General features: G+C 38.9%; 1 protein-coding gene across 1 annotated transcript in view; it reads right to left on the reverse strand.

The window, feature by feature from the left end:
• Window positions 1-9,138: 9,138 nt before the first annotated feature.
• Window positions 9,139-24,859, reverse strand: part of SAAL1 (serum amyloid A like 1) — a 31,654-nt gene continuing 15,933 nt past the window's right edge. Inside the window, exons 7-12 of the mRNA XM_045796614.2 lie at window positions 24,433-24,613; window positions 22,420-22,502; window positions 22,143-22,331; window positions 18,307-18,500; window positions 16,182-16,274; window positions 9,139-15,496 (exon numbers count right to left, since the gene is read on the reverse strand). Coding sequence (XP_045652570.1) covers window positions 15,404-15,496; window positions 16,182-16,274; window positions 18,307-18,500; window positions 22,143-22,331; window positions 22,420-22,502; window positions 24,433-24,613 — 833 coding nt within the window. The 3' untranslated portion in view covers window positions 9,139-15,403. The remainder of the gene's footprint in view (window positions 15,497-16,181; window positions 16,275-18,306; window positions 18,501-22,142; window positions 22,332-22,419; window positions 22,503-24,432; window positions 24,614-24,859) is intronic.

Consider the following 24,859-nt stretch of genomic DNA (forward strand, 5'->3'; position numbering starts at 1 on the left):
AATCTATTAATTAAGAGGTAAAAATAAGAGCAAAAGATTTTTAAGAGGAGGATGAATTCAGTATGAAGATGCTGATAGTGATTCTCAGTTGTACGTGGATCATTCTGTGGCGGCGTTTGGCAAGTGGTTGAGATTACCCCACAAATATTTTCGCCCCTACAGCTATGCTATATGCATGGCGGCTCAGGAGAGAGGGGAAAGTTGAAATGTGTAGTTTCAATGTTGTGCTAACACAGCTTTGTTTAAAACGATGTTCCTGGACATCACGGCTGACCCACATGTGGGCAACTCATTTTCTCCCCAACCTATTTTAAGGTAGTGCACATGAAAATGGATGTAAAATGTTTAACCCTATATACATTTTAATTTTTATTATTCTTATGAAGAATAAAAAATTGTAACTTAGCCAGGTGCCTTTGTTTCATATATATGATTATGTATGTAAATTCCCTAGATTTGGTCCTAGCATATAAGAAGCACTCAGTAATTGCAAGTTTCCTTCCTCTTCCCTTTCCTTGTGGCTCCTTCAATAAAGAATATCACCACAGACGAGAACATTTATTTTAATATGTTTTAACCCCAAATCCTTATACGAATACCTCATCAAAGTTTGAAAAGTCACACTAGCATTCATGATCTGCACAATTATCTTTTAAAAGTTGCAGTCCCAGGGGCGCCTGGGTGGCGCAGTCGTTAAGCGTCTGCCTTCGGCTCAGGGCGTGATCCTGGCGTTCTGGGATCGAGCCCCACATCAGGCTCCTCCGCTGGGAGCCTGCTTCTTCCTCTCCCACTCCCCCTGCTTGTGTTCCCTCTCTCACTGGCTGTCTCTATCTCTGTCAAATAAATAAAATCTTTAAAAAAAAAAAAAGTTGCAGTCCCGAGATGTTACACAGAATTCTAAGATGGGAAAAGACATGTTGAATTTTTAGTGTTGAGCTCTTGAGAATACATTAAATGTGGGCGTACACTGTATGGAATGTATGAAGAACTTTTCTTTTTTGTGCAGTAAGACTAAAGTGCATAGAGTATGCACCCCTCAGGGAAAAATCATTCTCTGCAAAGTTATTCTGAGGCTCATCCACAGGGATTTTATTTTAATACCATGCTATACACAAATTGGGGGTCTAAAATGCATACTTTCTAACTGCTTTGTGACTGGAGACTTAGGTAAAATGAATGTGGTTTATACATATGATTAAAAAATCCTTTGAGGAAAAAAGAATGTCTTTCAGGTTAAAAAAAAAATTAGGCCCAAAATAAAACTTGTGATTATTCTTTAGTGTGTGTGTGTGCATGTGGCAAACTGCTTTTTTCCCCCTAAAAAATTCTTAAATTTACATAGTGTTTTCCATTTCACAAAGTACTTTTATTTATATTGTTAATTTTGGTCCTTAAAGTAATGGAGACAGAAGAGTTCAGTGACTTACCCAGAGTTACACAGCTTGTAAATGGCATAAAAAGAGCCTGAAACTAGCTGTTCTGCCAGCACTACCCCTTCTGAGATCAGATGTGATCTCAACTCCCATGAACGAGTATGTGCTTAGTTTAGATGCTGCCATTTAATTAAAGGGGGTCTCTGAGAAAAACTGCAACCATCCTCTGGAAACCACAATCACAGTGGGAATGCTCCCCAAGCTCACTCTTGTCTGTGGATTATAACTATTTGTTTCCTTGTTTCTCTCCTTTACCAGAAACTCCTTGAGAGCAAGGACTGTGCTTTTCATCCCTATAGCCCAGGATCCAACACAGCGCCTGTCACAGAGAAGGTGCGCAATAAATAATTATTCAATAGATGCTTGTTGAGAAAGAAGGAATGAATACAAAAATAAGCAAGTCTATGTGAGAGAAATGAAAAATGTGATAAAATACAGTGCTCTCTGTAATCCTTAATTAGAAAGGTCAAAGCCCCATGCATGTGCTGAGTATGAATCAGAGGTATTTCTACGAGACCTCAGATGTTACAGGCCAAGTGGGATTCTACCCATGTTCAAATGGAAACTAATTTAATGAGGCAAAAGGATGAAGGAGAGAGATCAGGCCAGGACATAATCTCTTGAGTCCTCAATATCCAAATCTACTAAATCTTCCTCCAAAAAGCACCTAATCTTCACAACATGACACCTTCAGTGAGCACTCATCTCTGACAACACCCAAAGGGCTTTACGGGAAGAGCTGTGTACAAGTCTGTTTACACACAGCTTTACGCAACTTTCATTCCAAATCTACTTCAATTACGCTTTTAAAAATTACAATTGGAAACCCTATTTTTTATTTGAACAATTCTGCTTCACCATTATTACTCCAAGTAATGTTGGCTTATGGTCAAACACATGGAGCAAAACGCCCCGATTAGTATTGGTCACAACAAAGCCTTCTATTTGCTATGTATTATAGCTTACCTAAAGTCACACAGAGTGACAGAGGGGGACCAGAGTCCAAGGCCTCACTTATCCCAGGTAATTTCCACCTCAATGTACCATAAAATTTCAAACAATGGACTATGGAACCCAAAGGGTTTTTTCATTTCTTCAGGTTTTTAGCCTTCTTTGACTTTGGGTTCTAAGTCATAGAAAGCTTCCTTATCTGTTGTTAAGAGATAATTATGAAGCACCCACCACCATCCGGAGGAGCCACGGCATTCTAAGTCCAGAAGGCATGACCTTCATAAGAGACAGTGTGAATGCTGCCCCTGGGGTTGTGCAAGACAGCATTCCTGCTCACATTAATAAAGCAAACTGTGAGAAAATGCCACTAACTATGGAAATACAGAGCATTCCGAATCATTAGGAAGTGCTGGTTGTTCAGATTTTCAAGGAGGAAGGAGACATCTTACAGCATTTGAAAACTGTGCGTGGAGAAATGGGGCCTGTTGCTCAGGCACACTTGGTTTCCCCAATGTCTGCTGTCTTAATGTTTGCTTTGTACCATTCAAAAAGGCATTATCACCCTCTCATTGAGAGCAACTAGTCATCTCTCCTACAAGCCAGACAGCATTTGTTGGGGCTGCAGAAAGCAAAGCTAGTACCATTTGTCTAATTAATGATCTCTGAAGCTTTTATGAAAAGGTATCACTGAGTCTACATCAGGGAAAATGAGCGAACTTGATTAACCTCTTTCTCCTTTGTATTTCTAACTGAGCTCACGGTAGTGTGGCCAAGCTTCTACAATGATCAGGAAGATTCTGAAAGAATCTAAATGTGACCATCTGGAAGAGTGAAGAAAAAAAACACCATATGGAGAAATAAGGAATGCCACTCCTGGAGTTCCAAACAGACACAAAGGAGAGACCATCCCTTCATCTTTGGGGAAAACCTCCCCCTACCTGCATGGCATTAATACCCCAGAATCCCACACTGGAAGAGGTTAGTTGGAGCCACCTTTTCTTAGGTGTCAGATATCAGAAGACTTTACAGACTTCATTGTGACAGTGATCAATTTTAAAAAGCCCCAGTCTTTCCTTACAAAGAGAAGCAGCCATGCCCTTAATCTGCCTCTAGTCATCACTGAGGACTCTGGCTCATGTATCATGTAACTTTTTCCTTGGAAGGTAACAAAGCCTAATCACATATGTAAATAATAATCACATATGTAAATAACCTGGATATGACCTGCTAAGTAGGCATTTGATACACCTAAGGGGCCAAGAAGACTCCCAACAAAACATGGCCAGGAAAAGGAAGCCTCAAAGAACCCAAGAGTAGCCTTTCTACTTTGTAGATGGTATGGGCAAATCAGCTCCCACAGGCACTTAGCAAGTTCAGAGCTATTTAATGCCCTGCACAGTGAGCTGCTCCATTCTTTCCTCTTCATGCTCATCCCATTGAGAGTCAGGGACATACACTCCCGGATGTTCACGTGGCCAAAGGCAAAGAAGCGGAAATTCCACATGTGGCCATTTTGTTTGCCAGCTGGCCCACGTGTACAGCAGAAATGGTTCTTGTTTGTCTCTATAATAAAATCACTGAATAAATTTTGTAAAGCTTTAAATCAGCCTCATAAGCGTCACCAGGCAACTCCCCCAGGAAAGACAGGAAGGATGGTGAGGTACAGAACTCCAGGGACACAGAAAAGAACCAGTGTGCCTTTTGCAAAGGACTGGTGCTAGAAATGCTATAAACCTTGTGCTAACCATGACATCCAATCATAATGCAAAATCCCAAAACCCATAGAACCCTGACACTGGTAGCAAGCAATTCTACTCCAAAATGGAGTTCCTTCTGAAAGCATAGCAAAAATCCACTGCCAAGGTCATGGACCAAAAAAAAAAACAAAAGGGACGAGCCCGCGAAAAGTGGCACGTGTTGCTTATAATAGTTTAGCTTTTATGTGGTGATAGTCATAAGAGGACTGGTAATCTGCATCTTACAGCCAAGTTATATCTCTGAAAAGCTCATGCTGGCTAAGTAACCTGCTAACTGGACTAAGAACACCTCAAGGATACAAAAGGTCAGATCCAGGTTTTGTAGCACCTGAAGCTTATTCAATCTGGGAGGCCTGTTCAAGAAAATGAATATAAAATTTCACAGCTGAAATTGTTAGACACCTCCCAGGGGCTTTGGAAGGGGCTTGAGCAAGTTAGAGGCCCTTAACGTAGTAGCTCTCAAACTCTGTTGTACATTAGAACCACATGGGGAACTTTAAAAATCCTGATGCCCAGTTTGCACCTCATACCAATTAAATCAGAATGTCGGGGGGAGGGGGGAGAGCCAAGTATTAGCATTTTTTAAAGATCTTTAGGTGATTTCTATGTGCATCAAATTTTGGAAACCACTGCTTAAAGGTTAGGCTTTATTAGCTTCAAGTAATTCTGTCTCTAATAGGGAGTATAGTTTCCATTCATTTAGGCAACTAGCATTTGTGAAACTGCCATATTCTAAGCACTGTATTCCCAGCCCTTGGCACTGTGTCTGACATGTATCTGGGAATCAGCTGATGCTTGTTGAATATATGAAGGAACACTAGTTAGACTGTTTTACACTGGAGACTGGTTGTAAACTAGATTTGAAATTCTCCAATTTCTTTTCCTTTAGATGTGCCAACTTTTAAAGGAATACTCTGGGTTTACTCCAAGATAAAGATGCTTCATGACATATATATTAGGTGGTCCCTATGGATTCTGGATACAAAGTCAGCAAAGTTCCAACCTCCTAAAATGTAATGAAAAAATATTTTTCATCTATCGTCACCCCCCCCCCCTTTGTTTTCTTGGAAATAAATCTACATAGAAGAATACAGAATATATCTGACTGTAGAAATACCAAAAGAAGTCTGTAAGGATTCTCACTTATCTATTAAAACTCTGGTAACTCCATTTCCTCTGACTCTTCCCCCTTGTTACAGGGTCTCAAAATTCAACTCATACTGTTTACCCAGATGTGAAAAGGTACAGCTTCCTTTAGCTCATAACAAATCTGGTATTTCTCTGGAGCCCTCATGTTAGTAGCAGGAAAATTAATAAACCAAAGATCCAATTCAGTTTAAATTTACTCTGGTTCAACAAAACTGATAGACCTTTCAAGAATTGTCCAGTCTTTAAAAAAAAAAAAATTTACTGTCTTAAAGAGCTTCCTCCTAAGACGGTTTCCAGGGGGTGTAACCCCGAGATTCATGGCAGATGTGAAAAGTATTGTGTTCTTTCCAACTCAGACCTCTCAGCTTCTAGAGTGCTGCTGCTTCATCATTGCTTGAGGCTGTGTCCTACAGCTAATGTAGGTTCAGGATTTTGTCTCTTTTGCTTGGATCAGGCTCCACAATGCTCCCTATGTGATGGGGCTTCATCTCAGCTCTCAGTAGCACCAAACCCTGGAGTCTCTCATATACATATCATGCCACCAGCCTCCTGGACCAGCCTCCCTCCCCTGCCCCAGCCTCTGCTGTGGCATCATCATGCCTTGGTATGGCAGGCCTGCTGGCATGTCCACTAGCTCTCAATTCAGCAGATACTGCAAGGGGAATTCAGACAGCTTGGGAAAGCAAAACCTCAGAGCCTCCCTCTGCAGGTGGGATATGGCCAACCCCTAGGCTGGAATGGAAACAGACTAAGAGGTAATATCTTTGTAAGATCCCAAAGAGGAGTGGGGCAAACATTAATTTTCTGTCCTTAATTGTCATTGAAGGTGGCCAGTGGTGGAAGGGTGCTTGCTGTTGGGCCTGCATATAAACTGCAGGGAGATATCCACCCAAAAAAGGACTGATTTATCGTTTATAATCATGTAAGAGTCAAAAACCCCCAAATCCTGGGACACCTGGGTGGCTCAGTCAGTTAAGCGGTTGCCTTTGGCTCAGGTCACAATCCCAGGGTCCTGGGATCAAGTCCCGCATTGGGCACGCTGCTCAGCAGGAAGCCTCTTGTCCCACTGCCTGCCACTCTCCCCCTCCTTTTGCTCTCTCTCTCTCTCTCTCTGACAAATAAGTAAATCTTTAAAAAACAAAAAACAAATCTCCTACTGGCAGATAACTTGCAGGAGTGAAAGTGTAACAGCACGCCAATCAGTCTTAAGGGTTAACCTGATTCAAGCTTATGCACTCCTTGCTTGCTAACATAAGTCTCTTGATCTGTAGCAGAACTAACCTACTTTCCTTGAGATGTGCAGACCCCTGGCCTTGAGCAGTGACGGACCAAACCTTCCCAGAAGATAAAGCTTGACTACATCCAAAAATAGCTGCTGCTGATGACAGCAAATCTGCTCAGGGTCACGTTGACATACGACTAACCACCTGGGCACCTGCTTCTCTGGCACGTAGCCCCCCTCCCCCCTTTGCCCATGCCTTCCCCTTTAAAACCTCTGCCTTCCCCTGGATGGGGAAGATAGTCTTTGAGACCATCTTCCCAAGCTGCCGGCTTCCTGAATAAAGCAACCTTTCCTTTCCCACCATCACGTGTCTCTCAAGTAATGATTTTTGAGTGGCGAGCAGCTGAACCTCAATTTGGAACTGGTTCTCTGGTAACAAAAGCACATCACTTCAAGAGAAGTGACATGATCCTTGACTTTCAGAAACTGAAAAAAACTGATGGCATGAACACCTATTAATTAGCTTCCCTTTTCTTCCTATTTTGAATTGTCACCTTCTTAGTCCCACGAACCACACAGGGCATATGCCAAGTCCAACAAATCACAACATGCTGTGGCATCAATGAATAAATGAGACGTGCTCATCTACAAGTCAGTTTCTCTCTTACTGGTTCAATAAACTTCAACAAAACACTTATTGATCACCTGTTGGAAGTTCATCTCTGATTGGAGATACGACAAGAGTGGTTTATTCATGTCCCAAAGCTCCAAATCCTCTGCCCACTGAAATCCTCTGAGGCTCAAAAGCAACATTACAGAACTCAGCACTGGCATAAAGGGCAAGAACTGGTCAGAGTGAGGGTGGGGGCTAAAAGAGAATTGAGCTCAAATTTCAGAGCCAGAAAGGAATAGATTTTAACCAAAGAAAATATTTCTCAAACTCCAGGATGTGACAGATAAGCTCATGGTACCTTTTGTGTAGTAGAGGTAGAGAAATCCAATTTGTCTGATGACAATCACACGAGCTACAAAATCCCTCTTCTGTTTCTTCTGCACTTATTTCCAGCAGCAGGTGCTCACAGCTTCACAGGACGACTCTCCATGTATACACCAGGTCCACTACCAAATGTTTCTCTTCTGTTTGGAACTATATACACAGAGCTGTGCCCCAATTCCCATGCCTACCTCCTCCCCACTGTCCAGCTGCTTTCTCTGGATCTTTACATCAAGAACTGCAAGAGAATAAACCTCTTGGCTTCCACTGACAACACACCCTTGAATCTCTTTCTCATCCCTTCTCCAGATGAGAGGCTTTGGAGGGGAGACAAGAGAGGAACATTTTTTTTTTTTCTTTTCCAATTAACTTCCATTTCTTTCAAGTCTGAGTAAACTCTGGGCACAGAGCAACCAGGATGATATGATTATAGAAACTATTAATCTCTCCATCAAAGGAGAGCCAACTCATGGTTACGGAGCAATTGGCACGTTCCTCCAAAGGGCTTCTGCAGCACGATCCTCCTGGTTTCCTTTGGGGCTACAAGAGTTCGGGGTACAACTTCCTAAAACATCAAATAATCTTTGGGTGCTTCGTGAATTGTTGTGAAAAAATGTGTGTTTTCATCCAAGTGCTCTAAAGAGATAGCAAACCCACATTAAAACATGTCCAAACAGAATGAAAGAAAAAATAATCTTCTAAGATTTTCAGATTACTCAAGGTTCATCTGAAAATGTGAAATCTGGATCTCTGAAGACCATTTAGATATCACTTGCTTGTGGGCAACAAGCAAAGGGTGCATTTGGAGCAAGAAGTCTCCAAATCATTTTAAATACTGACTACTAAAATCACAAAAACTGAAATTACTTCTAGAACTGATTAGGACAAACAGGACATTTCTGGTTCATTCAAACCTAAAATAAACATTAAAAAATTTAGGGAATTCAATTTAGGGACTTTGTTCAGGGTCCACAACATCAGCAGATTTTTTTCACCCCATGGTGGCAGAGTATAGACTTCTCCATGATGGGGGAGTTAAAGGATTTGTTTCCTCCAGAAGTACTTGCTGATTGGCCAAGGGAATGCTTACTCCTGGGTACAGGAAGGAAAAGTCCAACACCGGTCGCACTTTGAAGAAAGTACATTCATGGATTTACAAATGCCACCAGCCTTCCAAATACAGTCCCAAAGGAAGAGTGAATTTACAGAGATGCCAAATTCCACAAATGGTATGGGTCAACAGACACCACTCAAAAGAAAACTGTATGATCCTACATTGACTCAGTGACCTAGAACAAAGCCATGTACATGCATTTTCTTGAATTGTAGACTGTAACAAATATACATTCCCCATTCACCCACCCACCAGGATTTCAATGTACAATCCTTCCTGGAAGCAAGTCCATACTTCAGGAAGTCAAACTCCTCCAGGAGAATGAAGAAAGTCTCTTCATCCTCCCTTCCCACTGTGCCATTGTTGTAATCTGCACGCACAATAGGCCTGACTGAGCAGGAAACTCAGTTCTATGAAGAGACTGTTCCCAAAACGTTTCAATTCCTCATGTAACCACATAAATCCCGAATGGTAAGAGGGAAAGCCTATAAAAGTCATTATAAACAGATTCCATGATGTCAAAGGAAAACCAGCTGGAGAAAGAGTTTAATAAGCAGCCCTTTTTTTATTACAATAGGCTTGACGTCATTATTTATTATTTCCAGCACTAAAACACAAAGCCATGTGCTACACTGTAGACCAGAATGAAAAGGATATGTGGACTTTCCTGAGTATTTTAATATCCTCTTATTGACAATAGATAGAAGATTTGAACAAGGACCAGGAACAGGAAATGATTTTTGTGATTTCATTACAGTAATAGGGAAAAGCATTTCCAATGGGCAGGGTTTGGCAGATGGTCTGGGTAAGGCTTCAACTCCTAAACAGCCTTCAGGTCAACAAGCCCAATATTGATACAAGCCCAATATGTAATTAACGAGGTGTCCTGGTAAGCAGAGAAGTTTTTATAAATATATGCTGTAACCTTAGCAGTGGAACACAGGAAGCTGGTAATTCCAAGGTAAATTTAAAACCATTTCACAAGAAAAGGTATTTAGAGGCGGCAAAAAGTATACAGTAGGCTGTAGCTAAAGAGTTCTTAATGTTCTAGTACAAATCCTATCTGCAATGCAGTTTCTAGTGTATCTTCACTTAATTTATCTATAGTGAAAAATAAATGTAGTTGTAGAATTTTCAGATTCTTGAGACTTTTCAGATCTCATTCATGAAACCCTAACAAGCTTTATAACATATTTTGAAATCATGAACTACGGTGCTTCCAGCTTTGCTCCTTTAGCTCGAAATTGCTTTGGCTATTTGGAGTCTTTTACAGTCTCACCTGAATTTAGTATTTTTTTTCTATTTCTGTGGAAAAAAAAAGAAAAAAATGCCACTAGGATTTTAATAGGGATTACACTGAGTCTATAGATTACTTTGGGTAGTATGAACATTTTAACAATGTTAATTCTTCCAATTCATGATCATGGGATGTCTTTCCACTTATTTGCATCTGCCTAATTTTTTTGTGTGTTTCATAGTTTTCAGTGTACAAGTCTTTGATCTCCTTAAGTTCATTCCTAATGTTTTATTTTTTTTAATGCTACTATAAATGGGATTGTTTTAAAACAGACACATAGACCAATAGAATAGAGAGCCCAGAAACAAACCCACACACACACAGTCAACTGACCTTCAACAGTGGTGCCAAGAACACACCATGGGGAAAGGACAGTCTCTTCAATAAATGGTGTTGGGGAAAACTAGATATCCACAAAAAGGAGGCAAAGTGGACCTTTACCTTACGCCATACATAAAAATTAACTCAAAATGGATAAAAATGTAAATGTAAAACCTGAAATGGTGAAACTCCACGAAGAAAACAGGGGAAAAGCCTCTTGACATTGGTCTGAATAATCACTTCTTGAAGACACCAAGAGCACAGGCAACAGAAACCAAACTAGGTAAGTGGGACCACGGCAAACTATAAGCTTCTGCATAACAAAGGAAACAATCAACAAGATGAAAAGGCAACCTATGGAATGTTAGAAAATACTTCCAAATCATCTATCTGATAAAGAGTTAATATCCAAATATATAGGGAACTCCTTCAACTCAATAGCAAAAAACCGAAATAACTTGAATAAAAATTTAGGCAAGGAACTGAATAGACATTTCTCCAAAAACATATAAATGGCCAAAAGGTATGTGAAAAGGTGCTCAACATCACTAATCACCAGGGAAACGCAAACCAAACCAAAATGAGATATCACTTCACACCTGTTATAGGACGGCTATTATTAAAACAAAGAACAAGTATCGGCGAAGATGTGTAGAAAAGAGAACACGTGTGGACAGTTACTGTGAATGTAAACTGGAGCAACCACTATGGAAATATTATGGAGGTTCCTCAAAAAAATAAAAAATAGGGGTGCCTGGGTGGCACAGTTGGTTAAGCGTCCAACTCTTGGGTTTCAGCTGAGACCCTGACCTCAGGGTGGTGAGACTGAGCCCTGCGTCAGGATTCTCTCTCCCTCTCCCTCTGCTCCTCCTGCCCGTGCTCGCTCGCTTGCTCTAAAATAAATAAATCTTTAAAAAGAACCGTTGATACAGCAATCTTACTTCTGAGTATGTATCCAAAGGAACTGAAATCAGGATCTCAAAGAGACTGCACTCCCACGTTCATGGCAGCATTATTCACAAAGCCAAGACAGGGGTCAAACCTAAATGTCCGCTGACAAACAGATGAAGAAAATGAGGTATATACATAAAGGAATACTATTAAGCCTTAAAAAAGAATGGTACATTGAAGTACTCTGCTTATACCAGCTCCATTAACATTCTATTGGCCATTATGTAAATATATAAAGAGGGGCTAGGAATTTTAGAGAAGGTACAGAAAAGGGACTTCAGTCTTTCCTGTATTGTTAGGATTTTAAAATATCAAAATGGTGTTCATACATTACTAGTGTTAATAAAAAAAATCTGTCAGCAAAGAAATAAAATAAAAAATAAACAATTCGGAAAAAAACTTTAAAAAATAAAATAAAAAATAAAGTTCCAATCCCTATAATTCAAATTTTCTAGTAGTCACATTTAAAAAGGTAGGAAAGATAGAATTAAATTTAATAATGTATTTAACTGAGTATATCCAAAATACTACCATTTAACAGGTAATCCATATAAAACACTGATGAAAAAAATATATATTTTTTTTACTTTTCCTAAAGTCCAATATGTATTTTACATTTATCTCAATTTGGAGTAGTCATATTTCAAATGTTCAATAGCCATATGTGTCTAGAGGATACTGCACTTGATAACAGCACAGGTGTAGACCCTTAACAGAGTCCTATATCAAAACATCAGACACACACACACATGCACACTCGTGTATATTAAAGTAAAACCTTCATTAACCAAAACGAGTGAAGAATGAAAAATTCAAATTGACTGCTTTTGATTGACTTATGTTTGGGGTGGGTTTTTTCCTATATATATATATATACACACACATATATATATAATATGTATTATTTATATATTTATATATTATATATATTTATATCTTTTATATACATATTTATATAAATGAAATATATTCCCATATATATCAATTATCTTCCTTTTCTTATTTAGCATAAATAATTATATATTTAATACGTAGTTAAATATATAAACAAGTGAAAAAAAACATTCTATTGGCCAAAGCAGAGAAGTTTACTCTATCCACTGAGAAGCCATGGCATGAGAATGGGTACAGAGGTAAAGACTTGGGAACAATGATCAAATCTGCTACAGGCTGCATGACTTCTTCTATCTGTCCCACGATGCAGACCAGTGGGGGAGGGATAGGAGAATGTCTTACGTGTTCGGTCTTAAGTGGTTTAGAGACTTCAAAAATCAAACTCAAATTTAATTAGAAATAGAACAACACATTTAACAAGTTCATGTTGTACATTTCCCCTCCTCTGCAATGAAGTATAAGAAAAGTTGCAATTTCATTTGTACATATAATTCCAAATTTCATATTTAGGATCCCGGAGAAAGCACCATTTCAAAATATCACTGTAATTAATGCAAGCCCTAAATTTTGGGGGTGAATTCATCAGACTGTATAGTATTAAAAAAGACTTAGCACTGCTCATGTTTTATTTCTTTAAAAAACTATTATAATTTATAGATTTAGGAAGTTTTCAAACATATCAAAATATGAAAATATACACTACCTCATAATGTTGCAAGAGCAATTAGTAACAAGTAACAGGGCATGTCCAAGGCAGAAATGGGAAACAGAAAAATAACCTGGACATCCCTAGCCTTCCCAGGTATATCCTTTTTCTCCCTTGGCAACTTACCCACTTTGAGTGGCACTCTTTCCCTCAGACACCCAGGAGCCTTCTGCTTCCCTTTTAAAATGTGCTCTTTCTAAAACAAAATGTGAAATTCATATGCACTGAAGTAAACATGACTAATAACTTGGGAGTATTACTCTTACGGGGTTATTTGTACCTTTCACCTTAAACTTCAAGAGATAAAATGGAATTCTTAGCACTGGCTAGCAGGTGTCACTGGCAGATCCACTGAGCTCACCCTACAGGAACTGGTAATTTTATCTTTTAGAAACAACAACAGGAGGAGAAATGAGCTCCAGCCAGCCTTGACCAGTTTGGGCTCAACCACCAAGCCAACACCCGTGCAGATGGGCCTAAAGTGTCCAACAGTTACCTCTGCCTCATCATAATGTTAAGCTCTCTGCTCCAGAAGGAGCACAAGCTTCCTAACATAACACCCGATGCACGTATAGGCATATTTTCTAAGTATGCATGTATGACCTTATACCCGCCTCTGCTTGCAATGATAAAGGTCTCCTTCTGAATATTCATCTCAAATCCTAAATAAAAAGAGCTCCCTTACCCCTGCTCAGGGATCACAGCTTTGGAAGTTATTCCCCATGATCTCCTCATTTGCTGCAAAGAAAGATTACTTTGTGTGACAGCTCCACCTGGTGTAGTCTCTATCTGTAACTCACCAAGAAGCCAACTCGCATCAGTTGGCTCACACAGGCAGGAGTGACTTCATCAGTGCCTTTTGAGAGCTCATGTTAAATACAGTCGCATTCAGCCTAGGATAACGTCAGCACGGAAGACATGAAACATATAGCATAAACCTACTAATCAGAGTTAACAGTAAGATTTTAACTTAATAGTTCAATTCTTTTCAGCAGGAACATTTTCAACAGTAAAACTACCTCCAAACTGGAAATTGTGTATCTCTTCTCAGTAATGCTACATCCTATGTTTTATCAGCAAAAGCCATTTGAGGAAAAAATACAAAATGTGAGACAAGACCAATGCTTTAAAGCTAGAAAGATTCTGCAATAAATTGAGAAGGGGCTATATACCAGAAGAGGGGTTTAAAAAGCTGGCTTTGCTTTTTAAGCAAAGGAGGAGGCTGGGAAGACAGCAAAGTGAGAGGATCCGAAGCTCACCTCATCCCACAAGTAAAACTAGATTAATAGTCGCATCAGCGTAAATTATCCAGAAAACTACCTGAAGACTGGTAAAAAGCTAGCTTTGTTATTCATAACTGATATTTTCTTAAAACCTACTAAAAACTCTACTTTCAGCAACTAAATAATGGAAACTGAATGCTTTCCTAAGAATACCTGGCTGACTGTGCACAGATCTCATTCTGAAGTACTACACAGAATAAAAGTAAATGTGAGGGAAATCACGTATAGCACAGTTTGCATACAGTCCGAAGTTCTTAAATTCCCTCCATCTTAATTTTAAAAAATCTGAATTCACTCAAGCAAGTTATTTTCTGAAAGTCAACCACAGGAATTATCCTGAAAACAGAGATTTTTGATAATGCACTTTCATCAAAATGTTACATTCCTCTCTTCATATGTATAACATTGAAAAAAAACCTGAACTATAACAAAGCTAAACTAAAAACTGCTTTTGAGTTGCCATTGACAATCTGGCATACAATCAACACAATTAATAATCACAAAAGGCTAAGCTGTGCTTGTATACTGTGGCAAACATCACAGATCGACTATCAAAAAGCCTTTCACAACTCCCTTCTCTTCATGCCTTTCTCTCTTATAGACCCTAGAGAGAAAAAAAAAGACTTGATCTATAATAGCTGCAGTTAGGGATGGCCATCAACACGGTTCTGGGCAGGGAGGGCTGTCCCTTACAAATATGAAGGTAAAGACTTCCCAGGACAAAACCCCTTTCTTTACCTCTTTCTCCTTTTTTCTTCCTGAATGTGGATAGAAGGTTCTGAAATGTTATAGCCCCCTTAACCACAAGACAATAAATACAGACACAAAGGTCTAAACACAGACCACATGGAGAGGTAAAAGGAATCAGGATCCCTGAGTCAACCAATCAGGTCTAGACTGCCCACCTCTGGATTTCTTATTGCATTAGATACATAAAAGCTATCAGATTAAGTCTTAGAGTAGGGTTTTCTATTAGTGCAGCTGAATGTACTTGCAGTGGAGACAAATACAAAATTCTCACATAAAAATCAAAATAAGAGGTATGAAGAAAATCCTTACTAAGTCCTCAACCTAAAAAGAACATCAGTGATAAGCTTGTATTTTTGTTTTCTTTACCTAGAGGGGACAACTAATACAAAAAGGGGGGGGGGGATTTGACAGCAGAGGAAACTCGAGATTCCAATGCCAAACGAAAGGGAGAAGGGCATGAGTGTAATACCAGACAATGAGGGTCCAATACGCTTTACCTAACATCTCCTATATTTCAATTTCAACTGTCAATGAAGAAAGTAAAGTTCATTTATTGGGCAGAGGAAACTCCAATTCAGTGTTTAAGTCTGAACCTTCAAACTTGGGAAGCTTTCCTCCAGGTCATCAGCAAGAGTTTTATCAACTTCATGTAGAATTTTGAGAAAGTCTTCTATCTGTGAGTCAAACAAAAGAACCAAATAAATAAAAGTAGAAGAAAAGGTGGTTTTAAGATACCGGTTTTTGACCACAAAAATGTTCTACCTATGGTTTCTAAACAGTCCAAAAGAAAAGAAATGTTAACAGATACCCAGATGACAATAGTAGTCATTCCCAAGTAGTCCTCAGAAACATCGACGTGACCAGCCCTTACCGTTTAGTTTTATCTCGAACTACTATTTATACTCCCACTGCTTCCCCTTTAGTGTCCATTACTGAGTTTTATTACCCTCCTCCTTGCTGACATGGCCTCTCACTCCCACATTCCATACTTATTCCTAAAAAAGTTCCTATTTTAAAATTGCCTGTAATGGTAGCAAATGTGATGGAATCTGAAGAACCATAAAAACCTACTGATCATTCCTACCCAAGATTCTTATCTTTGCTTAATGTATATACTATTTACTTTCTAACAGTAAGAGGTCAAATAAATTCAGTGTTGACTCCTTTGTCTTAAAATTAGAATCACTACACAGGCTAGTCCCGTGAATTACCCCTCAGTCCTCTATCTGAGGAAGGCACTAAGTCATGTGAATTGTATGCACAATCTTTTTTGACAATGGCCTCAGAGATCAAGCACTTACATAAAAACATACAGTAATCCCCTAAAACTCAGCCACCTATATATTTACTCATACTCACCACTGGACTATAAAAAGGAAGAAGGTTTTGAAATGCACAGGAACACTTCTGTTTGCTTAACTGGCCCTCCTTTAGTCCCTGAGCCACAGTCTCCTAAAACAAGCAAACAAAGATTTAATGTCAAAAAAGGAAAATTTCTGAAGCTTAATCTGATTAATAAATACAAATCAGTATAGGTAATTCCCTACTGATCCTACAGGCATTTCAAATGTCTCTAACCGAGCCCAGCACCATTCCTCCTTATGTAACCCAAACACTGTTCCACTGTAGTCCTTATTTTAGGGAAAGGCACTACCACCCACCGCACGGCTACACAAAGCAGTAACCTGAGATATGGCCAAGATTCTTCCTCCTCTGCTGCTGCTGCTGACCCCTCCTCCTAAGAGTTTAATTCTACTCTACTAAGGCTCTCTCATCCCACCTCTTCTTTCCATCCTCCATCCACCCTTCCACTGTTTGGGGTCTAATTTTTCAAATTACTCTTGAAGATTACATCCACAAGAGCCTGTTGGTTGGTCTGCAAGCCTCCAGCCTCAACGCTCTCTAATCCTCTCTCTTGCTTTTAGAGTAATCTTTCTAAACAGATCATCTCACTTGATCCTTAAAACGAAAACCGTCAGTAGCTCCCCAGTCCTCAAGATTGAATCCATACTCCATTAGGTTAAGTACATAAGAATTTTCATGATTTATTCTCAGTCCACCTTCCTTCTATATTCCTGTCACTTAAAAATAAACATCCCTCCAAAAACAAAAAGCACGCACAAAGGTGACAGCAAACAATGGGAATGAATATGCAAAAGATAATTATTGCCCAAAGAGTTCGTGTAAAAAATCAAAATAGATAAATTTATAAAGCAGGAAGCACAAATAATATACAAATATATGGGGGTGCCCAGGTGGCTCAGTGGGTTAAGCATCCGCCTTCGGTCCAGGTCATGATCCCAGGGTCCTGGGATTGAGCCCCATGTTGGGCTTCCTGCTCAGCAGGACGTCTGCTTCTCTCTCTCTCTCTCTCTCTCTCCCCTTCTCCCACCAAACCCGGCTCGAGCACTATCAAATAAATAAATAAAATCTAAAAGAAAAAAAAAACACAAAAATACAAATAAAAATAAGGTACAATTTCTCACCTACTAAACTTGATTTGATATAAAAATTGTAATACCCGATAGTAAGACTCCTGTAAAGCCAACATTTTCACATTAACACATCTGGGCAATATGCAGCCATCAAGCCTCCGCCATCTTCACTTGTACAACGCCAAGCCCAGTAACCTAACTTCCAAAAATCTAAGCTCAAGTAACAACCCCTATCTAGAAAAGCAGAATAGCTGACCAAAAAAACAAATTACCAGAATAACTGAAACCTCTTTTAAGAAATCTTCTTCTTAAAAAAATGCAATCAATGTGCATATAGTCTTCATAGTTATACTTATATTTTTTTCTAAAATATATGGATAGAAAGTATGCTCAAAGAAAGAATATGCCAACAATCCTGAGCACATTCAGGGAGAACTTCCCCTAACACAAGTCTGCAGTAAATTATGAAAACTGATTTTTTTTGACAAATTGGGTGTTAAACAAACTGGCTCTCAGTGAAATGTCTTTCAGTAAATTTAGAGTCTGGAAAAGGGCTCATGACATAATGTTTAGTGAAAAGAGCAGTCTATAACATTCTATATACTGGATTTTAAGTATGTGAAAAACACATATATAAACATACAAAACCATATCAGTTGCTACGTTAAGATTACAAAGTTACAGTAATAACTTTTTTCTTTCTCTATTTCCCCAAATTTATGTAACATAGTTATATTATTTTATTTATTTATTTTAAAGATTTTATTTATTTATTTGAGAAAGAGCAAGCAAGAAAGCACAAGCAGGGGGAGCGGCAGAAGGAGAGGGAGGAGACCCCCACTGAGCAGGGAGCCCAATGTGGGGCTCGATCCCAGGACCCCAGGATCATGACCTGAGCCGAAGGCAGACACTTAACTGACTGAACCACCCAGATGCCCCATTACACTACTTTTATATTAAAATATAATAATACAGTGATAATAAATTTTGGAGCATTAAGCAATCCATACTTTCTTTTGCTGAAGAAACCATCAATAGTTCTTTCCTACCTTTGTTAAAACCTGAAAAATATTAGAAAGAAATTCACATGAAATATCCTTTAAGATTTTCAAGTGGAAATCATCTTGGGTTAAGTCAGGCTTTTTTGTTTCTTCTGCATTAGAATCTGCCGAGTTCTCTGGTTTCTTCTGACAGTGTTCCATGTTTTGTAAGACACGAATCAGGCTGTCAATTAGAGGAAGATCTAGTGTACAAACAGATTGAGAAACACAGAATTAGCCAGTTAAATTTGGTCTTTCCTCCTTTTGTTGACTGACTCATTCATTCATTCAAAAGTACTGAACAACTTACTAGTGGCTGGACAGTTTACTTTAGACACCACGGATATGACGGCAAACAAGATCACTGAGGCCTCAGCCTTCAAGAGGCTCACATTTTCAAACTCTCAAATAAACTAATGAATAAAACAGATCATCTCAGCTTTGAGTGAGTTCTATCTACGAAGGAAAGTAAAGGGGAGTATAATAAAGCAGCCGGCAGGGGAAGCTCTCTGAGATGAGAACTCCAGGAGAAGCAGCAATGCAAAGAGCCCAGGAAAATGTTTCAGGCAGAGGGAACAATAAATGCAAAAAGCCTCAAAGAGGAAACGGTCTGAGGAACAAAAAGGCCACTGAAGCAAGGGGGAAGGAGGGCACAAGACAAGTTTAGACATCTGGGCAAGAGTCCTATCACCCAGTGCCTTAGAGGCCACAGTGAGAAAGAATGTGAATTTTAAACGTTACCATCAACATCTTAAACAAGGCTTTTAAATTACGTATCTCTTTAAGTTAAATTTCAAAAACAGTATGATTTCTTAAAAGACTGAATAATCATTTTAACTAGGCTGTAATAAAAACTGAACATAAAACTAAAGCTCAGACTCAAAATATATTTTATAACCTGAACATGTTGAAGGGTGTCTCACTTTGATTCAACCACTGATTCTAACCCTACCATGTCTGCATCACAATTACAAATCCAGGAAACAAGATTTTCTATAGCACTGAATCCAGTATATTGATTTTAAACAATCTAACCTCACTTCCAGATTTAGGGCATTTGTAGTACATGAAAATGACATTTTTAAAAAATTAAGGAAATCAAAAAGTAGGGAAATCATATCCCTTATTTCTCAACTCAATGTCACCTCTTCAGAGCATTCAGCCTGCAGTACTGCTTTGCTATATTCCCCTTGGATTTATTCCCACTCTCTTCCTTGTGTTGTCACTAAGTCTTAACTCTAACACTCGGTTCTTTACTCCATGATGTCCCCGTAGGTCACATCAATCTACACTATACCGTTCTTCTCTCTTTCCCATCCCCAGCCCCTAACTCTGCAAAGCCCTTATTCAAGGCTTAGGGCAGGATGAGTGGGTGAGGGCTATTTCATGGCTTCGAGTTCAAAGACCATCTTTACGCTTTCTCCCCCAAACATAAAAATCACACATAAAGTTTCAGGGAATTGAGGGGTGGGGGAGATAAAAAAAAAACACCCAGTCCCATAACATCTAGAAAGATGTGTTCCTAATATTGCAAATAAAAACTGATGATTTTCAACAGAAAGCACATATATACAAGGAGGTTAGAAAGAGCATCGGGGCTCAAAGTCAGCATTTCCTCTTCCTTTCAGAAATCACTACCAAAAAAAAAAGAATATAAGCAACAAAAAAACAGATGCCAGTTTAGATCAAATTAGGAGAGAGCAGAAACCTCAAACACAAGGCAAGCGGAAATGGCGTCAGAGTGGTATCAGTCAAGCAGAAGGTACAGGAGGAAGTGACGAAAGGATGCCCGAGGTTGCACGTCTGAGAAAGGGTCAGAAAAGTCCGTTTCTTTAAGGTAAAGCACATACTCTGTGGTGCAAATCCAGAATCCCTTGTTTGCAAGAGCAGCAATGGAATGTGCAAGATAGCAGCTGGAACTCCCCTGGGGGTTCTAAGAAACAGAGGAAGAGGGGGTAAATGAGTAATCCCAGAGACAGACTATATTTGCAGGAAGCAAATGGCAAGGGGAAAGGCAAGACTTCACCACAGCCATCTGTCACAAGGTAAAAAGAGCTGGAAGACTCATGGACCCAACTCCTGTTAGCCCAGAAGACAGCCTTAGCTGCTCTCCTATGTGAACTTCCTGCAAACGGCTAGTCCAGGAAAAACTCAAGTCATTCAAAGGTGAGTCAGCAAAAGGAAACTAGCATAGGAGAAACACAAAGACACTTAAAAGAAAAAAGAAAAGGAACAAGGAAAAAAAAAAGAAAGATGAAGAGTACTCACCAAAAGAAGCTGACATGAAGCTTATGTATATTAAGATCATACTTAGTCGTAAGTTTTAACAACATGTTATCAAGCACAGAGCAGACACAGAAGGGCTCAGACTAAGAAATGAATGACATCAAGCGAGGAAACCTGAGCTGGCAGAACTCAAGGAAGATGTTAAAAGAAAAATTCAAGGGGTGCCTGGGTAGCTCAGTCATTAGGCGCCTGCCTTCGGCTCAGGGCGTGATCCCAGGGTCCTAGGATCGAGCCCTGTATCAGGCTCCCTGCTCAGCAGGAAGCCTGCTTCTCCCTCTCCCACTCTGCCTGCTTGTGTCCCCTCTCTCGCTGTATCTCTCTCTGTCAAATAAATAAAATGTTAAAAAAAAACTCTTAATAAAATAGGAATAGATTAATTTCTCCTTAAATGCTAAAACGTAAATAGTAGTATCATGACTAATGGTGAAACACTAGAACCATTTCCAATAAAGTCAGAAACAAGTTAAATATGTTTTCTACCACCAGAGGCACAAGGTAACCCACTAAATAAGAGCAAGAAATCAGAGGCAGAAAAATGATAAAACATATCTAACTTATATCCAAAGCAGTATCAGATAAAACCCAAGATTATCACAGCAACAACTATTAAAAATAGTAGAGAATTCAGTAAGGTTACTACTGGATGCAAAATTAATATAGAGAAATTAATAACCTTCATACATTCCAACAGCAATAATTATGGAAAAAAAGATGTCACAGATAATAGCAACCCAAAAGATAAAATAATTATGAATAAGTCTAATAGAGATATGCAAGATCTATATGAAGAAAATCATACAACATTACTGAGAACATAAAATAAGACTTGAACAAATGGAAAAGTGTAACATGTTCTTGGACACTATAAATTTAATGTGATCCCAATAAAAATATCAGGAAGATTTTTGTTTTCGTAACTTGTTAATCAAATTCAGTATTAAACAAGAATAATGGTCAAAACCATTCTGAAAAATGAGGGTGAAAGGGGACTACCCTTACTCAACATTAAAACATTTAAAAACTATGGTATGAGTAGGGCAACAGGAAGGAATAAAATATATAGGGAAACTCAGAACGTAGTAAATGATAAAATTTCAAATCACTGTGGATAAACTGGTTATTCACTAAATGATGCTAAGACAACTGAGTAGCCATCTGGAAAAAAAGCTGAAACCATACTCACATGTAACACCTGGATAAATTCTAGATGGATCCTGGATCTAATAGCAGTCATAAAAAAAAATTGTTTACATAGGTAAACATTCATATTATACTTCTAAATGAGAAAAGTTGCCTAAAAGCAAGACATAAAGATATATATGCATATGAGCATATAGTAATTATTTCTGGATGGTGGGATTACAAGTGCTATGCTTCCTTTTATAAATTTTGCCAATTTTTTGTATTAAGCATGCAACAATTTTGTAATCAGGGGAATAAAAGCACTAAGAAAGAAACCAAGAAACCAACCAACCACAAGAACAATAATCACAAGCCTGAGCTTTAAAATCTGACAGACTAGAATAGAATTTACCTTAGTGAACTAGAATGGTACTTGCCTTCTTCCATCTTAAGATACTCCTGTTCAGCCCGTGACACATAGATGGCAGACAACACTGAATAAACAGAAGCTAGCACTGTTTTCTGTTCTTGGAGTATGATGGGTGGATCATCAGACTGGCAAAATTCATGGCAGACCAGGTCAAAAAGTAAATTCCAAGTGTCTTTTCCAGTATCAGGACACTGTACTTCATAAAAATGATAAAGCAAATAGTAATATAAAAACAGAAAACAATTCAGTGAGTAACTCCAGTGCTTCCCTATAAAACACCTTACCAATTGCTTGAATTCCATCGTCCACTGTGGTGAGCAGCTGTAAGATATGCATGTAAACATCGAGCCCTTCTGGATTTTCGGAACTATATACAAAAAGCAAAAATAGTGAATCAACAACTCTATGGGATGGCAATCATTCACTCATTCAACAAATACTTATCACTCTGTACTAGTCACTGCCCCACGTGCTGAGGATAAATCAGGGAACACGACAAAGCCTCGGTGGTCACCAGAGCTTACGTTTTAATGGGGAAAACAGTCAAAAAACAAAGAAATAATATGGAATACAATCAATACACAAGAACAAGAAGTCAAAGTGTTTTCTTGGCCCTGTCCCACAAAAGCAACAATGCAGAAACCTTCTAGGTGATACTTCCTCATTCTGGCACACTTGAATAATCGGGATGAAAAATGACTAAAACATTTATATAATGAATGAAAGGCCCACTGCCACTAGCACTGACAGTAAAAATGTTATCAAAACTTCACAACTCCCCTAGCTCCCTAGCTGAGAATACTAAAACCACGTAAAGCCTAATTTTTGTGATCAACAGCTTGATTTCTAGAAACTCACAATCTTAGTTCTTCAAACAGTTAAGTAAAAAAAAAAAATAGTGAACGATAAAAAAGATGGTTCAGCAAATACTTCAGTACCTACTATGTTCAGGCACTATGTTAGTGGCTGGGAAAACAGAGATGTGTAAAACACTGTTTCTATGTTCATGAAGTTTACAGTCTAAAGGAAAGAAGAGAATTAATGGGCAATTATGATAAAGTGATATGAATGTAATACTAAAAGAAGTCCAAGGTGCTCGAGGACCACACGGCAAGCAGACTTAATGAAGTCTGGAGAGTCAGGGAAGGTATCTTAAGACAATTGATGTTTATGCACAGACCCGCAGGAAAAGTGTTTGAGGTGAAAGAGACATGATATACAAAGGCTTGGAGGCAAAAGAGCTTGGTTTCGATGATGAAAGAAATTTCACATGGTTGAAACACATAGCACAAATAATAAGGATGGAGAAGCACTAGATCCTTGTAAGCCATGCTTTAAAAAAAATCTGGACCTCGTCCTAAGGAAGGCCATGGAAGAGACTGAAGCATGAACGTGAGATGATAGCATGTGCTTTGGAAAGAAGGCTCTACAGCCCAGGCTTGGAACGAGCAGCCTTGACGTAGGGAACTCGGGTGAGAAAGTGCCGCAGTTGTCTACGTGAGAGACAGTGGTGGGGTGATGGCATGGATGGGATCCCAGGAAAAGTCAGGAATGAGTTTTGGGTGGTTGACTGGCCATGGAAAAAGAGCAGGATGGGGAGGAAAAGTCAGTAATGACTTCCACATCATCCAAATGGGACAGTGACTGCATCATTCACTGAGACTGAGAACAGTGAAGAAGCAGTTTGGAGGAAGAGGAGGAGATTAATCCTCACTTGGATAAAGGACACAGAATTCACAGACCTTACAATGGGTTATTAAGCACGAAGAGTAAACAATTAATCATTAAGCAGATCAATTCACAAGTTAATTTTCTAGCGACTAGCAAGAAAGTTTCAATGATCTACAACACCTAGTAATCACTCTTGGCAAGACATCAGAGCCCAAAACTCAGTCACTTATCCAAGACTGACACATATACATAAGAAGCAAAACAAATGATGTCTGACATTAACCGAAAAAGTTGTTAAATGTTTGATGGAAAACAAAACACAAGAAAATCTTTTCTATTTGACTTAAATTACACACACAAAATTGCAGAGAATTTTAAGATCATAACCATAATTAACGCTGGAAAATAGCCTATCACTAAGTAATATTAGAATAGGTACTTGTAACCATTATGACTTTTGAAAAGAGCAAAGGCACTGTCATCACAAATATTAGTAGTGAATCTGACTTGACAAAGATTTGATGGGATGTTATTCATCCTGTTGAAAAGAAACTAAAACCTACATCTAAGTATATTTCTAGCAATTGGATTTTCCCAGAATATTCTGCACAAAAGAGCTCACTTACCGTACTTGTTTGGCAGCTTCGAGTACACAGGGCACAATCTTAAACACTGGCTGCTCTTCAGAATCTTCCTGGGGTGGGTCCAGAGGCTGAACAGCCCCATGTCTAATCCATTCCAACATTAGCTTCTCATCCAGATCAAAAAGCTTGTCCACAACCTCCCCCACCTTGACCAGCAAGTCAACTGCAGACAATAAAACAGATATTGAAATGAGAAACATTTTAAGAGCAGTAAGGTTAATCAAAATTCCTAAAGCTATTCCAAGAAAGCCAAATCTTGCCAAAGCATTACTTATTCAGAGGGCTATTTATTCACCTTCCTTGTTTAAATTTGCTTGTCTTCCTTCATTTTTAAATGAGGACTTGTAGGTATCCTGGCAGCTTAACAAGAAATTTTGTTTCTTGAATCAAAATACTTTCTTACCTTAGA

The sequence above is a fragment of the Ursus americanus genome, chromosome 24 (assembly GCF_024610735.1).
Source record: "Ursus americanus isolate L20-20 chromosome 24, mUrsAme1.1.p, whole genome shotgun sequence".
In the NCBI taxonomy this organism is placed as follows: Eukaryota; Metazoa; Chordata; class Mammalia; order Carnivora; family Ursidae; genus Ursus; species Ursus americanus.